Source organism: Gambusia affinis, linkage group LG11 (assembly GCF_019740435.1).
Source record: "Gambusia affinis linkage group LG11, SWU_Gaff_1.0, whole genome shotgun sequence".
Lineage (NCBI taxonomy): Eukaryota > Metazoa > Chordata > Actinopteri > Cyprinodontiformes > Poeciliidae > Gambusia > Gambusia affinis.
Genome location: NC_057878.1, coordinates 12,885,241 through 12,900,558, shown reverse-complemented (window position 1 = coordinate 12,900,558; position 15,318 = coordinate 12,885,241). Strand labels below are relative to the sequence as shown.

The 15,318-nt window shown below is 40.2% G+C and overlaps 1 protein-coding gene across 2 annotated transcripts in view; it reads left to right on the top strand.

Annotated features, from left to right (window-relative positions):
* Positions 1-14,741, top strand: part of gsk3ba (glycogen synthase kinase 3 beta, genome duplicate a) — a 37,530-nt gene extending 22,789 nt beyond the window's left edge. The window contains exons 4-11 of one of the 2 annotated variants that reach the window (XM_044130980.1): positions 3,190-3,300; positions 4,336-4,466; positions 6,602-6,708; positions 6,831-6,928; positions 7,036-7,143; positions 10,440-10,626; positions 10,949-11,047; positions 11,926-14,741. In XM_044130980.1, the coding sequence (XP_043986915.1) occupies positions 3,190-3,300; positions 4,336-4,466; positions 6,602-6,708; positions 6,831-6,928; positions 7,036-7,143; positions 10,440-10,626; positions 10,949-11,047; positions 11,926-12,002 (918 nt within the window). In that variant the 3' untranslated portion in view covers positions 12,003-14,741. The remainder of the gene's footprint in view (positions 1-3,189; positions 3,301-4,335; positions 4,467-6,601; positions 6,709-6,830; positions 6,929-7,035; positions 7,144-10,439; positions 10,627-10,948; positions 11,048-11,925) is intronic. The other variant, XM_044130981.1, reaches the window with a different exon arrangement.
* Positions 14,742-15,318: the final 577 nt, after the last annotated feature.

The following is a 15,318-nucleotide window of genomic DNA, read 5'->3' as shown; positions in this document are numbered from 1 at the left end:
AGGTTATTAACATACCTGTGGGAGTCCAACCCTCACTGGAAGCTAGTCTGACCAAATTGACAGTTAATTTATCTACAATAAATGTAATCTTAAGGCACTTTGAGTAACAGAGGTCAAATATATACACAGAAACATGTAGTTAATTCAATCCAAATGTAAAATATGCAGTCAAGAAGAAGACAGACCCGACACATAAAACTGATACTCTTTCATCCGGGAGTACAATCTATAAAAAAGGAAAGAGTAACGGGTTAATGGTAGCCATTACTCTATACTGGATTTTTCTAGGAGAGAAACATAGGAAAACAGGTCAGCTATGTGCCAATGTTAAAATCTCTGGGTCAGTAGTAATGTCTATGAAGAGAAAAAAATTTTAACTATTTATCTTTGGCCATATGCTGCAAGTATGGAGACTTCCTTACCATCACTCTAATCTTTAGCATCTCACCATGTTTTTTTATTTAATATAAGTCAGAACTCTGGCTGAGCATGTTGGTAAAAATTGCTTTAAACCCAAATTTGTCAAGCTTAACTCATTTGAGCTGAACTGTAAATATTGACACTTGAGGGGTGGGGGGTCAACCTTCCGATTGCCAGACCCTGAGCCACCGTCATGCAACTGTTCTTATTTCCTCCGGTCACACCACATTACTCCTACATGTCACCATAGATGTGATTAATCCGTTTGTGGCTTTCTTGAGACCACAGCTCTTTCTCAGGTCTTATTCCAGAAACCCATATGTCTAACAGACAGAATGCGAATGAGCAGCACTGTCTCTAGTTAATCGAGGTCTAGCAAGCTGGTAGAGTTGGCACAAGATTAACTTAGGCAAGTAAACGACAGTGCGAGACAAACTGTGTCCTTTGCTCATGTTTAGTGATTTATTCTTAGACACACAGTGCGACATTGTAAGCATCTTCATTAGTGTGTGACAAAGTGGAGACTCACTCATTGTCCTTCCTTCTCCCTGTTCTTATGACCTCATTAACATGTACTGCTGTGCTCATTTTCCTTATCATATGGATTCCCATATGCTTCCTGAGAACTGATTTATCCAATGTGTCCATGTGACATGAAGCACAACCAACACCTTCTGAAATAAGCTCTGCACAACATGTAGTACGAGTCACATCCAGCCTATAGTGACGTATAGCTGGAGATTAATATTGATAAAAAAGCTTTCCCAGTTGTTCAGGTGACTGCGGGCATTTTTCTCCCCAAAATCAGATGCCTTATTATTTTAGCTGGGAGTTAACAAGGAGCCAATCAGGGCTTTGCATGGCAATCCCTCTGGGAAGAAGCCAAGGAAGTGGCTTTGCAGTGAGGCAGGAAGTGAGTCATTGCTGTTGCTAGGCTAAATATAGCAATGATGGCGCTTGCAGGAGGCGGAACAGGCTCCCCAGTCGTCACAAATTTTATCAATGGAGGGAATGGCTGCAGATGTGCATGTATGGCTGGGAAAGGGAAGTGCTGACTGCCAAAGGGTGAACATAATTGTAGAACAATGTTAATCTACAGGTTGTCTTGTGTCTGTGTTCTTGGGCTCTTTCTCTCATTTCATTCACACAGAGCTCTGTGTAGTCATCACAGAGGGGAGAAATGTGTGTCCAGTACAGAGACAGTAGTGTTAGATTTCTTTGAGCTATGTAGATCACATGTTAGCATCTCTGTAGATTAATCTTTCTTTCCACATATCTATCAGGGTTCTGTAGGAACCCTATAGGTTCCTACATGTTGTTTTCCTGTAGCTTTTTTTTTTTTTACCTTATGAATTTTGTGACAGCTAGAGAAACTGTTACTAAGACTACCGAGTCTTGCAGCTCGGTAGTCAAACTGGTTCAAATGTTGATTTCTGATCCAAATACTCACTAAAATAGTGTAATTTACGATTAAAATTATTTATAAAATCAGCTGTTTCAGGATTCACTTTAAGATATAGAATAATTTGGGATTTATTAAAATGTGGATGTAATCAAACATACAGATTGTTCCTAGCTAATATTTTTCTTAACCTTTACGATGATGTTCCCAATGAAATAACTATGAAGGCGACCATATTGGTTGGTGGACACTTCTCATCCATTTGTGTGATGCCACCTGTTCACCTGAGGTTTAACTCTTACAGTCGACTTAAAAACCTTTCCATCAAATAACCTAAAACATTAGTCTCTGAAAGTTATTTTTAAAGCACAGAGCTAAATTTAGGAAGTTAAACTTTAATGTGACTTTCTAATGCCTAGATAAGGGATGAGAGATTGCCAAAGTTTCAAATACTTATTCTAGTGTAATTCCAGTAAATAAAATCATCTTATGTTTAAGTCCCTATGTCTCTCTTGTCTGTAAATATTGTTTCCACCGAGAAAGCGTTGGTAATGACAAGTCTGGTTTCAAATGCTAGCCGTAGTGTGTTACTTCTACCACAAGGTGGCAGAAATGCATCAGCTGAAGCAGATTACTCTGAGAGGGGCTGCATAGGTTGTATTGGTTTTCAGTTGACCAGTAATGTTTTGTTTTTTTTTAGCTAATTTCTGCAATATTTTGTCTTGAAATGTAGAATCTTACCCACAATAAACATAAAGCATTATGAGTGAATTGAGTCATTTAAGCTGTGAAGGGTTGAAATCTGACGTTGTTTCCGACCTCAGGAATTGTTCCAATCATGATTTCAGTATTTCAGCATTAGACAGTAAATAGGAAAATGGAGACCTCTGCTGCCCGGTCTGTTCCATTTCTGAATCATGATTTGTAGTTTTCATTTATTAGTCTCCATTAATGGTCCGATGGCTCGGTTTTGAGCAGCTGATGTTCCACTCCGAGGAAAAAGAAAGTGCTACAATAACTGGGTGGAGAACCTTCTGCCCTCCAAGACTTGCTTCATTCTAACCAGGAAACAAGGAAATGATGTCACTGCCTGTGGCTGCCGGTGCAGCTCAGGCCGTTGTGACTCATGACCGTGTGGTTTCTGTCCTCCAGGGAGATGCAATGGATTCTCTTTTAGGATATGAAAATCTGTTTTATCGGCTTGTAAAAGGCGAAAGAGACGGATAATGCGGTCAAAAATTTTAACAGGCTACTGAGATGAGCCTGGATGTGATTTTATATTATTGATATACATATTTAATGTCTGTTTTATTTTTCTGATTGTGAGTTTTAACTCGAGGGACCTTGTTTTTTCTTCTCTTCAACAGAAAGACGAGGTGTATTTGAATCTGGTTTTGGACTACGTTCCTGAGACCGTCTACAGAGTGGCCAGACACTACAGCCGAGCCAAACAGACGCTGCCCATGGTTTATGTTAAGGTAAATATAACTGAGTCTGGCGTTTTATTATCATTATGGCAGGAAGAAGCTGATGTTGTTGGTTTTCAGAGACACTGAAGGGGAGATCTTAAACCAGAATTGAATTTTTATTTTTATTTTTTCTTTATTATTTGGTAATTCTATAATAATCATTTATTCTTAGCATCAATTTTCTTTTACTGCTATGTTCATATTTGAATCTTAGTGGATTTGTTTTTTTTGTTTCAGGCCAAGATGACTCTTGGTCTTGCAGCAATTCTTAATCTATCTCCATTTAAGAGATACTTTGAGATCAAATTATGTGATTCACTTAAATGACCATTTGACTTTGGATAAGACACAGCTGTGCAGCTGTGTGTATTTTTCTAGTGAGCTAAAAATAAAAACGTATTTGTTTTTCTCTAGACCTGGTTGCCAACTGATTTCTTAATTAGCATGATATAAACAAAGCAATACTTCCCTAAGAACACACGTTGGCTAAAAATGGAAAAATAGATAAAACACAGGAAATAAGTGCAACATTGTGTTGTTGGAGTCCATCCTTTAAATCATTTGTAGGTACTTTTCCTGTGTACCATCATTTATGTGATTTACTTCTGCTTTGGCTAAATAGGATTTGTGTAACAGAAAATATTGCCAAGATCACAACTTTATTATAAATATAGCAAAATTTACACAAATAGATCTATCTTGTCTTGATTTTTTCAAAACTTTTTATTCAGTTTTTTTTTTCTATTTAAGCTAGTAAATGTCCACATTTTCTTTCATTCAAAATTAGTTGACTGATATCGACTCCAACTGCAACTTTGCAATTGATGAAACTTGTGTTGTTTTATCTCTGCAAAGCACAGTCAACAACGCTCCTTTAAAAAGACAGAGTGACAGGATAATAAGTCGTCCTGTGTTTGACTGGACTGACTTAACATCCCTGTGTGTGTTTTTTTTTTTTTTTGGTACCTGCTATAAACCTTGTAATGTCAGGTGGCTGCTTGTTCTCCAGTTGTGACCCGTCTGTGTGTCTTCTTCCCTGCGTAGTTGTACATGTACCAGCTGTTCAGGAGCCTGGCTTACATCCATTCGTTTGGGATCTGCCATCGGGACATTAAGCCCCAGAATCTGCTGCTCGACCCGGAGACGGCTGTTCTCAAGCTCTGCGACTTTGGCAGGTGAGACACAGTCATGCTGTGAACATGGATGCAGGCTAATCAGCGCGTCCACTGAATTAGCAGGTCGGAAACAGAGTAGACTAAGCTGTGGAAAAAAACAAAGATACAGACTTAAACAAAGAAACTCTGCTTATGTTTGTCTCAACCAAAAGGAAGCTGCGCTCCAATGTTGCTAATTTGTCAACAAATGTCTTTTAACAATACTTTCAGGCTAGACTTGATTGCCACACATCTGCCTCATTTGTTAAACTACAGAGGCAGTGAATTGATCTGCCTGTTATGTGCCACTGAGTCAGCAATGGAGGCAGTCACAGAGCCATATTGGCATTTATGTGTGAAGTGGGGGGTCGATGGGTGCAGCACGCTGCTCTAATCAACAATGCTGTTGTCACTCAGCTGAGCACAGAGTGCCGACTTGCTCTGTGTGAGTCCATACTGAGCACAGCTCTGTTGGGCTGATTGAACTGTCAGTGTCATTTTAATTTAAAAAGCATTTTGTTAACTGGCACAAGCTGCACCAAAGTGCTGTGTGTGAAAATTTTAACAAATCAAGATGTAAACGATATTCTGTACCAGTGCAAACACAAAGGGTGAAGATGGAAAGGAAAGAAGAGCTACTGACTAAATGGTAATAAAGTCATTGGACGAAAACACATTAGTTACAACTTAGCTGTCTAGCTGGGTATGAGTGGTGTGCCTGGAGAAGTGGGGGGTCTTTATTCCACATCTGAATAAGTATGTTAAAAACAAAGTAGAGTATGGAAACTAGTCGTTTCCTCAGTTTCCATAAAACAAACATCTTAGTTTCTCCATGCAAAATGTTAAACATGTTGTGTTTCACATATTAATTATAAAAGACTTTAACTTATTGTTTTAGTTCAGCATTTAAATGTTTACTAAATGTATGCAGAGATCTCTAAATATCTCCTGCTTTTACTATTCTGTCACAATTAAATGTTTCAGATCATCAGTTTTACCAGAGAACACATAAGTGCAGTTTTCAAATGATAAAAAAGGATTCCCAGTGTGAATTAGTAATTGGTCGCCTTGTTGACCATTAATTAAATGCAATTAATCATCGATTATGAAGTCACTTAAAGCAATCACTTACAGAGAACCCATTTGACAACATGAAGGATGTTTAAACATCTCATAAACATAAACCTTCATGTCCTGGTCTAAACGAATTAAGAACAGATATGAAACAAAGAGACCAACGTCTATCAGACTGAAACGTGTTAAAATGTTGTTTCTGAAGCTTTGGGACGCCATCAAATCCCCAGTTAGAGCCTTTATTAACATGTGGAGAAAATATAAAACAGTGGGGAACCTTCTGACCGAAATTATTTCAAGAGCAAATTTGTGATTTGTCCAGGAGGAAGCCTCTGAAGAAATCACTGCAGGCCTAACTTATCTATTAAAACAGGTGTTCATGATTTAACTAGAGAGAGAGAGCAAAAATGTCATTTGTGGGGAAACCCTTGCTGACCCAAACAACACAAAAAAACTTTTTTAAATGTGTTTTAGAAATATAGTTACAGAGCAGAAGTGGACCTTTTTACATCTGGTATAAAACTAAAAGCCTTTCAGAAGGAGACTCTGCGTACAGCGTGGTTGTAGTGTGACGGTCTGTGGTTGCTGTACTGGTTTAGAAACGGGGACAACTTGTCATAATTCTCTTCTTTAGCATAAAACCCCGGCAATCAGTTTGCCTTTAAGCTCCTGTCCACTTGGACACCAGAAAGTCTGAATGGCTCAGAAAACCTCACAAATGACCAGAAAATTGAATTAGTAATCTCATTTTGAGTTTAACTCTTGAAACATCTAAGAGTTTTTTTTGTTTTGTTAAAAGCTGTAGTTTTTCTATAAAGATCTGGGCATTACGAACCTACAGCAGGATTATCATTCTGTCTTTAGGGAACGGATGTGTCGGCTTGTTTCACTTATTTCGTTATGTCTGCTGAGGGCTCTGCTCCCTTCGCAAAAATCTCCCAGCCCCCTTTCAGAATATCAAATCCCAGTTTAGCCCCCCGTGCCTAGAAATATACTCTGATCACACTGGTTTCACGTTCCTCTATTTTTGGCAGAAGTGGGTGGTAATTCTGACCATGATGTGCTTTTTATTGTGTGTGCAGTGCGAAGCAGCTGGTCCGTGGAGAGCCCAACGTGTCCTATATCTGCTCTCGCTACTATCGGGCCCCAGAGCTCATCTTTGGTGCCACTGACTACACCTCCAGCATAGGTACGCCCACCCCAGCTGACCCAGCCAGTCTTAGGGATCTGGGCTGTGTGTGTGTGTTGTGGTGTCTGACGTGTTTTTCTTATTATTGACCCTTCCTCTCTCTCTCTCTCTGACTCCTGCAGATGTGTGGTCAGCTGGCTGCGTCCTGGCAGAGCTGCTGTTAGGACAGCCTATCTTCCCTGGAGACAGTGGGGTGGATCAGCTTGTGGAAATCATTAAGGTGAGAATCAGCCGGCCGTGCTGAGCTCACTGTGTTCGAGCAAGTGGGACTTGGATTGCAGGGCTGAATGCTGTTGAGGTTGACAACCCTTTGCTGTTTCTTTTCAGGTTCTCGGTACTCCAACCCGAGAACAGATCCGCGAGATGAACCCCAACTACACTGAGTTCAAATTCCCCCAGATCAAGGCCCACCCTTGGACTAAGGTGAGTCAGCAGGTACAGCAGCACTTTTACTTCTACGTTTTTCTGCTGCCACATCCCACCGCTTTTGTTCTGCCATCCCATCATCTAACATCCATCCACTGGAGCCGCATGCTGATTTAAGAGCTCCTTTTTTAGCTTTTTTAGCATTCACAAAACTCATTTTTTTTAAATGTAGGTTTTGGTTTACTGCTCTTGTGTTTCTTTTTTTGTCATTGCATGTTGAACATCATCATCCATCAGACTGTGTGACATGTTAATCTACCGGCCACTTTATTAGGTACACCTGGCTAATTTTGGATTCCTCCTTTTCCCTTCGGTGCAGACTTCTCTTCTACACGTTCATTGTGCAAATCTCCCGTTACAACAACGGTGTAATGGGTGACTATAAAGATTACTGGGGTACGGTGAACTCATTGTCCCGATCAGGAAGCCAGTTTGAGATAGTATGAGGTTTATGTCATGGAGCATTAACCTGGTATAGGTGTGTAAATGGTGCTTGTTTAGTACTAAGGTACTCAAGGAAATATCAATCACACCATCACTCCACCAGCAGCCTAATCCACTGATACGTAGCAGGTTTGATCCATACGTTCCTGTGGCTACTCCAATTTCTGCAGTTCTATCATTTGGGTAAATTTTCAATTAGTTTTCCGATATTTAAAAAAAAAAACAAGAAAAAAAAACCCGAACCATTCTTTGCAAACCATAAAAGTTTCCATGTGAAAGTCCTAGCAGATAAATACCATGGCAGATTCAAAGTCACCTAAATCCCTTTGAATGTTTGAATGTTCTGAGATTCTGCCATGTGACTGACTAAATTGCTGCTTGTGTTAAAAAGCAATTAAACAGGTGTACCTAATGAAGTGGCCGGTGAATGTTTGTGTTTTTATACTAAGCCTGCTCTGTTGTTGTCTTGCTCACCTTTGCCTGCGTTTGGTAACAGTACAGTATTTGTATATGCCGAGTGTAATATGCAAACAGACTTGAATCATCCCTAGAGTCTTGGTATATTGGATCAAGTGAGATAAGCTGTCTTTTAAATGTTATGAATCTTTCTTCAGACTTTCTAAAAGTCTTTTAAGTTTTTCTGAGGAGCTTTGCTGATTTTCTTTCTCGTTTCAGAACACTTCCTGACCATTTTCATGGAAATTATTTTGATTTTTCAAGACACATGACACCTTTTTGTCCAATCTATGGCGAAGATCAAGTAGAACAATTTGACAAATGTAAAATAGTATTTATCACCAATAATGTGTTCTTTACTGAAAACCTCTTACAACGTCGATGCTCAGCGAAATGATAATGGATCTCTCTGTTCCTCCTTCAGATCTTGTTCTTGCAGACTGTTAAATGGCTTTTAAATTTGAAAATCTGGAAAAGTTTCGTGTTTGGTCTTGGAGAAATACTGACAACAAAAAAGAAAGTATCAGAAAACATTTTAGTTTCTAGGTTATTTTCCCCATTCCATTTCCCAAAAGATGAATCTGAATTGAAAGAACAAAGAATGAAGCAGAGTGATGTACACTCTGCTTATATATAAAATGTACAAATCCCAAGTTTTACTCCATTGCCATGTATGTATAGTAAATGTGTGATGGAAATAAACATGTAAAATATTGCATAAAAGTAGCATACCATGTAAATTATAAGGCTCTTTGCTAAAAACCACAGATTTTTAAGGCTGACATTTCGTATAGATGACAAATTTTAAAATTATTTTCTGGTTCCAATGTTAATTCACATAAGGTCAACATCACATAAGACCAAATGATAAAACATATACAGTAAAGATCAATAACTGTGTTGAATTTAAGAACTATTCTGAACGAAGACATTTAGATAGAAGCTTGTGGTTATGACATCATATTCCCTAAAGAAATGTTTACTACAAAACAGGAAATGTTAAGCTGAAAATAGAAAGGTAAGACTGTGAACTTTATTTGTTAAATTATAAGTGATAGCATTTTATTATTATTATTTATTTATTTTAGCAAGTTTCTTTGAAGAACATGCTATCCAGAGATTAAGACCATAAACATCACATAAATAAAGCGTGGCTTTGAGCCAGAGGGATATTTTTATTTTTATTTTAATGAAGAAAATGTGAAATGTTGAGCCTGGATCAGTTTGGGATCTTAAAAAGAAACTTGTGCATTAAATCTGTGAGAAACTGTTGGGTCAAAGTCAGGAAGCTTATTAAACTTGAAAACAATTGTTTCTGAAAATGGTCAGATAAAGGTATTTGGATAACAATGAGCTGAAATTGTGTCTAATATTCAGATAGACGACTTTGAAAGATGCTTAAGCAAATCTGATTAAAAACCCTGGACCCAAAATGTAAAGAAATAAGGGATTATTCAGGACTGTATGCACGGCGTACTATTTCATGTTAACTGAAAAAATAGGATTCTTTCATAATAATTTTTATGAAACAACATTTGAACAGCAGGACAAGAAAACACTCATTAAGCTAAAGCTGAAACATTATTATTATTATTATTAACAACCAGCAAAGTTGGACCAGCAATCCTTTTACACAGCTGGTTTCTATCAGTATCTCTGCAGGTTGTGGCTAAGGATCGACTCTTTACTTTTATCTTGTACAGTGAGACACAGACAGTAAATGTGAGGCTGTAAGGAGTGGGTGGACATTATTTCCATTCTTCACACGAAGCTTTTACTGTATAAATTTAGCCTCCAATCAACAGGCAGCCGCTGGCCTTTCTGTTCTGCAGGGATCCTACGCAGTCTGGGAAAACCGAATGTGTTTTTAGTATTTTCCCAAGCCTGGATAATAAAGGAAAAAGAAAATAAGAGAATTTTTTTTTTTCTGTCTGCCCTTCCTTTCCTATGTCCTGCTGTCTTTAGCTCCTGCAATCCTTGCTTTCCTTCCTCTCTCTCTTTTTTTCCTTGTCTTTCAGTCCTCACTTCTTTCCTTTGCTTTATCTTTTCTTCCTTCCTTCCTTCTTTCCTTTCTTAATTCCAGTTTCTGATGTTTCCAGGTTCCCCATACAAGTGGTAGTACCATAGGAATATCTGTCACTACAGTTCACCATGAATTTCTATTTAACTTATTTTTAAATTGGATGTAAGAAACAGATTAGAATAATATCAATTTCTCCATGGATGTGTGGGAACCACGTCGGGGTCGTTCTCCGCAGCTGCATTAAACTCACTGCCCTCAAAGTGCCAGATCACAGAAACGTTTAATTCGTTCTCCTGATTGCACCTTAGCTGTCCAGACGTCTACCTGCATGGCGATAACGACCAGTCTTAACACGTTGATGCTGTCTCCGACCGCTGTTCAGGTCTTCCGGCCTCGGACCCCTCCGGAGGCCATCGCCCTCTGCTCTCGCCTGCTGGAGTACACGCCCACGGCGCGCCTCACCCCTCTGGAGGCCTGCGCTCACTCCTTCTTTGATGAGCTGCGTGACCCCAACATCAAGCTGCCCAACGGCAGAGAGAAGCCCTCGCTCTTCAACTTCACCACCCAGGGTACGCTCCCGACACACAAGCTGGTCACATAAGGAAAGAAAATTGACCCTTTGAAATAGTTTAATTTCATTCTCGTGTTTGTCTGTTTTTTACTGTTATCTGCTTCGGTTTGAGCACACCGAAGCAAATATGCTTATGAAAATACAAAAACTCCCTCTGTGGAAGTTTTCATATTTCCTGATTCCTTTTCCTCCAGTTCATCCCGTGTTTCCATGCACAGCTCATGGAAATGTTCATTTTTGACAGATCTGAGTGTCTCTCCAGGGGTTTAGTGAAGCTGTGCAGCAGCATGACCTGATAACTTCTGTTCATTATCTTTCAGAGCTATCTAGTAATCCCTCTCTGGCCTCCATACTCATCCCTGCCCACGCCCGCAACCAGGCTGTCGCCTCGACACCAACCAACGCATCTGCCACCACAGGTCAGAGCCGCACTTCTTTCAGCAGACTTTCTTCACCATTAGCGACTTGGAAGCACTCACTTCCCTTTCTCTATTGAACTACTGAAATAAAACATTTCAATGATTTATTAAAAAGCACCTGTAAGTTAAGTAGATTTGTGTAGACTGTGGTTGAGAATTGATGATTCCAGAACTAAAAATTATTAGTTATAATTTTCTCGTACTATAATCATACTGGTCAGTTTCTGCCTTATTTATTTATTTTTTAACATTATTACACTGTGGTTAAACGAGGCTGTAATGAGCAGAGGTTAAAGTTTGATAGATTAATTATAGGTAGAAAATGTGTGATTAAAAAGTCAATTAGAGTATTAGGTTAGTGTTTGTCAGCTACTTAGTAGTTGTAATAATGCTTCTTGGCAATAAATCTCTTGCTGTTGGAAAGCTGGTTTATTTCAATTTATTCATTTTCTCACATTAGTGAGGAAAATGAATTTGTAGGTGATTAGCAGAGTTGAGTGTGTGGTTTGTGCCCCGCTTGGCATTTGCCAAACCCTCTCTGCCAACTCCCAAAAGCTAGTGGTGGAGGACGTATCATGCTGTGGGACAGCATCTACTTGTGTAGTTCAACATAACCACTCCAACCAAGTTGCAAAAAATAACGGATAAATAGTATTATTTATCATACAATAGTATGTGGTCAGTAAGAGGAGACACCAAACAGTAGTCTGCAGCAGAATTAGGTGTTCAGCTTTGACAGGTGTTTCAAAACAATACGTTTTATTTCCAAGAAGCATTTTTGCATAGAAAAAAAACCAACTCAAATTTCTACAGTATTTTTTTTTTCTTTTAATCATTTTCTCTCAGCTAACATTCACTAACCTTCTCCCTGCCCACAGATGACAGCAGCACGGAGCGAGGTCCCAACACCACCACCGCCTCCGCCTCAGCTTCCAACTCCACCTCCACCTCTTGAGCCTGCAGACCCCACTCGCGCCCCGCCCCGGCCTCAGCCCCCGGCCCACAGCCCCCTCTCCATTGCGCCCACCCCTGGCCAGGGGGTGAGCTGCGATCAGCTCTGCTCCTGGCGGCGGCGCGGCGATGCTGCAGCGGCCCGGGGCTCAGCGGCGACACGACCACACGAACCCAGCCACCCTGACCTCCACCTCTGACTCCCAGCTGTCTGAACTGTCCTCCACCCCCCTATGCTCCCTGTGACAGGGAATCGTAGGGTCAGAAGCGTTGCCGACTACAAGTATACTAAACGTGTATACTCGATGGTAGCCTTCTAACATTTGTAAGAGGACAATCTGTGTAAAAAGAAAAAAAAAAAAAAAAGCCCCTCGTCGCCTCCTGACTGCCCCTCACTTGTTACCTTACCACATCTCTGCATCCACCCCCTCCTCCTCTGGTTCCTCCTGTAGTGCATGACCCCAAGTACAGAAGGACCATCCGGAGAGGGGGGGCCCGCCACAACCTTTCACCTCCGTAGACAAGGCATGAGGCTCATGCACGCGTATTACACACACTCAGACACACACACATCCTCTCGCACACGTTGATGCATGATGACGTCCGCTGGAAGAAGCTCTGCAGATCGGGTGATTTATTTCTCTTGCCTGGGGTTTTCAATTCTAGCAGCCTGTTTTACTCATTGTTTTTATTTTAATTTTTTTTATTATTATTTTTTTCTACTCCTGGGCCGCGTTTTGGTGGGGGGGGAGGGTGCGACGACGGATGTGATGTGTATCTGCTTCCTGTGTGCTTGTATAATATATACATACAGTACAAACAAGCATACACACAGTTTATATAATACTTTCTGTATAAAAAGTATATATAGATAAATGTATAATAACTACAATGGTTCAGAAATCATTTATGGTGAGCTCATATCTGGCAGCGTAGCGGCAATATTTGCCGCTGCCTAAAGACGGATCTGGATACGTTGATGTTTTGTTCGTTGCTCCTGTTCTTGCTGGAAGCGTTGGAGTCCAGCAGCAGCTTCGCTCCTCTCCTGTGTTGCGTTTAGTAAAGGCTGTAGGTGGATTTAGAGCACCTGCTTTATTCCTTTTTGCCTTGGACTCCGTAACGGTGCGACGGCGCAGCGTCTCGACGCACCGGTTCTCCTGTCAGCATCCCCCTCTCTCTTCCAGATGATTACAGTTTTTTGTTGTTGTTGTTGTTTTGTTTTTTTCAGCGACCGTGCTCCTTAAAGTGCTAACCACCATTCGTCCTCGCAGCACAGTGCATAGAGAGCTGCTCGGTACAGTCCAGACATGTTTATTTACCAAGAACACTCACTACATAAAAAAAAAAGAAAAGGAAAAAAATAAATAAATAAAACAATTTGTATATACAGTATAAATGCTCCTCACCAAAATTCTGACTTGTACGTCTTGTATCTTGTTGTTTATGTTACAATTATTATTATTTTTTTTCCCATGTTGTGTTTAAGGTATGTATATACGCTGACCCATGTACTGTTTATGAGCGAAAACAAAGAGTTGAGAAAGAAAAGAAGAGAAAAAAAAAGAATCAGGGCTGAACTGATATTGTTTATGGATACTGTTAGATGACGATGATCAGCTTTATCCAGCCATATGTTCAATCTTACCTGTACAGTACAGTAGATGACAGCTGTATTATTGTAACGAACTAGTCATGTATAGTGTAACTATAGTTTGGAGTGCCTTTGCTTTCATACACCTTCGCCTTGTCTCCTCCATCATCCCCATCCCTCGATGTCGTGACTCCCCTCCCCCCCCTCGGTGCTGTCAAACATCCCGCCACACGAGCCTCCACCTCTTCATCGCCCCGTCCTTCATCACACACCTCGTGGATTATACAGACATTAATTGTAAGGTTCCCACGCAACCCCACCCCTCAGCTGAAGTTACGATATAGACTTTGGGAACTGATGTTTATTTTGATAGATGTTTTATCACGGGCACGCACGTGGACTGATGAGGCATCAGGAGGCCTCGCATACTGTAAATATAGACTACAGTAGAGATTCAGTATCGCTCACAGTGTTGGTTCTGTTACCAAAGCCGAACGTTGACGTAGTTGTGATGAGCCATCCTCAGAGGCAATAACTCTCTGTTCTTTTTCTCCTCCTCTCTGTCTGGATATTTCTGTTGTCTCTGGGCTGCATATCTTGAAACGTAGACGGGGATGGTTGGGGTAGGACTCAGTGGGTTGGGGTAGGACTCAGTAGCACCTAAGGGGTGGGGGTCCGAGTCATGTAGCCTATCTCCCACGTCTCCTGCTTGCTGTAATTTTGCATTCATGAACGTGTTGCTTCCCTCCACCGGAAGGTTTGACCACTGTACCCCAACCCTTGACACCCAGTTCAATAAAAACAAAATGGTTACCAAAAACATAACAAAAAAAAAATAACCAACCGAGTATATCTACTAGTATAATAAGTCATACTAGCATATATACTGGTCATATGCTAACTGGGGTTAAAGAGACAGAAACAAAGTAAAAGAAAAAAATACAACAAATACATCCTGTATAACAGTACTACTACTTGAATGCCTCTGTTTGTGACTGAAATTTTTTTTTGTTTTGATTTTTCCTTTTGTTTCTGTGAAGGTATGCTAAATGTTGCGCCTCTGTAAATATTCCCTCTGCGTGCTCCGAGGAATAGTTCCCTGGTACTGTAATTTGCAACAAATAAAGAGTAGGATAGCCTGGAAATGATCAAGGAATTTGTCTGCCTGGTTTTCCTTTTAGTGCTAGCTGTGTGTTTCTTGCACAACCACTAAAATGAACAAGATGATCTGAATTATTTAACAATAAGAGGGATCATTTAAGGCAGCTACGGGAGAACCCTTCCAGAAAGTATGGCTACAACCGTTGCTGTTTTTGTGTGGAAAAAATATCTACTAATGTGAAACAGAAGAGGACAATAATTTGAGTGCAAAAATAAATGTAATCTCAGAGTCTAAAGAAATTAAATTCCTAATTCAAGAAGGTTTGCTGCCACCTACGGTCGACCTGAAGGACTCGGTCATTGTTTTTTCATTGTCCTCAGATATCATAAGTCTAATTAACTAGAAAGTAAGTTTAAGTGAATTTGAAATAGGCTTGCAAAGGCATCAGCCAAGAGAAGGCTTGAACAAATTCCATAGTTTTATACCAACGCACATGAAAAATCTATCAATACATGGAGAAACCAAGTGGGTTTGTATAAATGTCCCTTAACTCTGAAGAAATCCCAAAGACATTTTGTGCCTTTTCGTGGGGGGTCACACGGACCCCGTGTGCGCTTTTACAAGGTT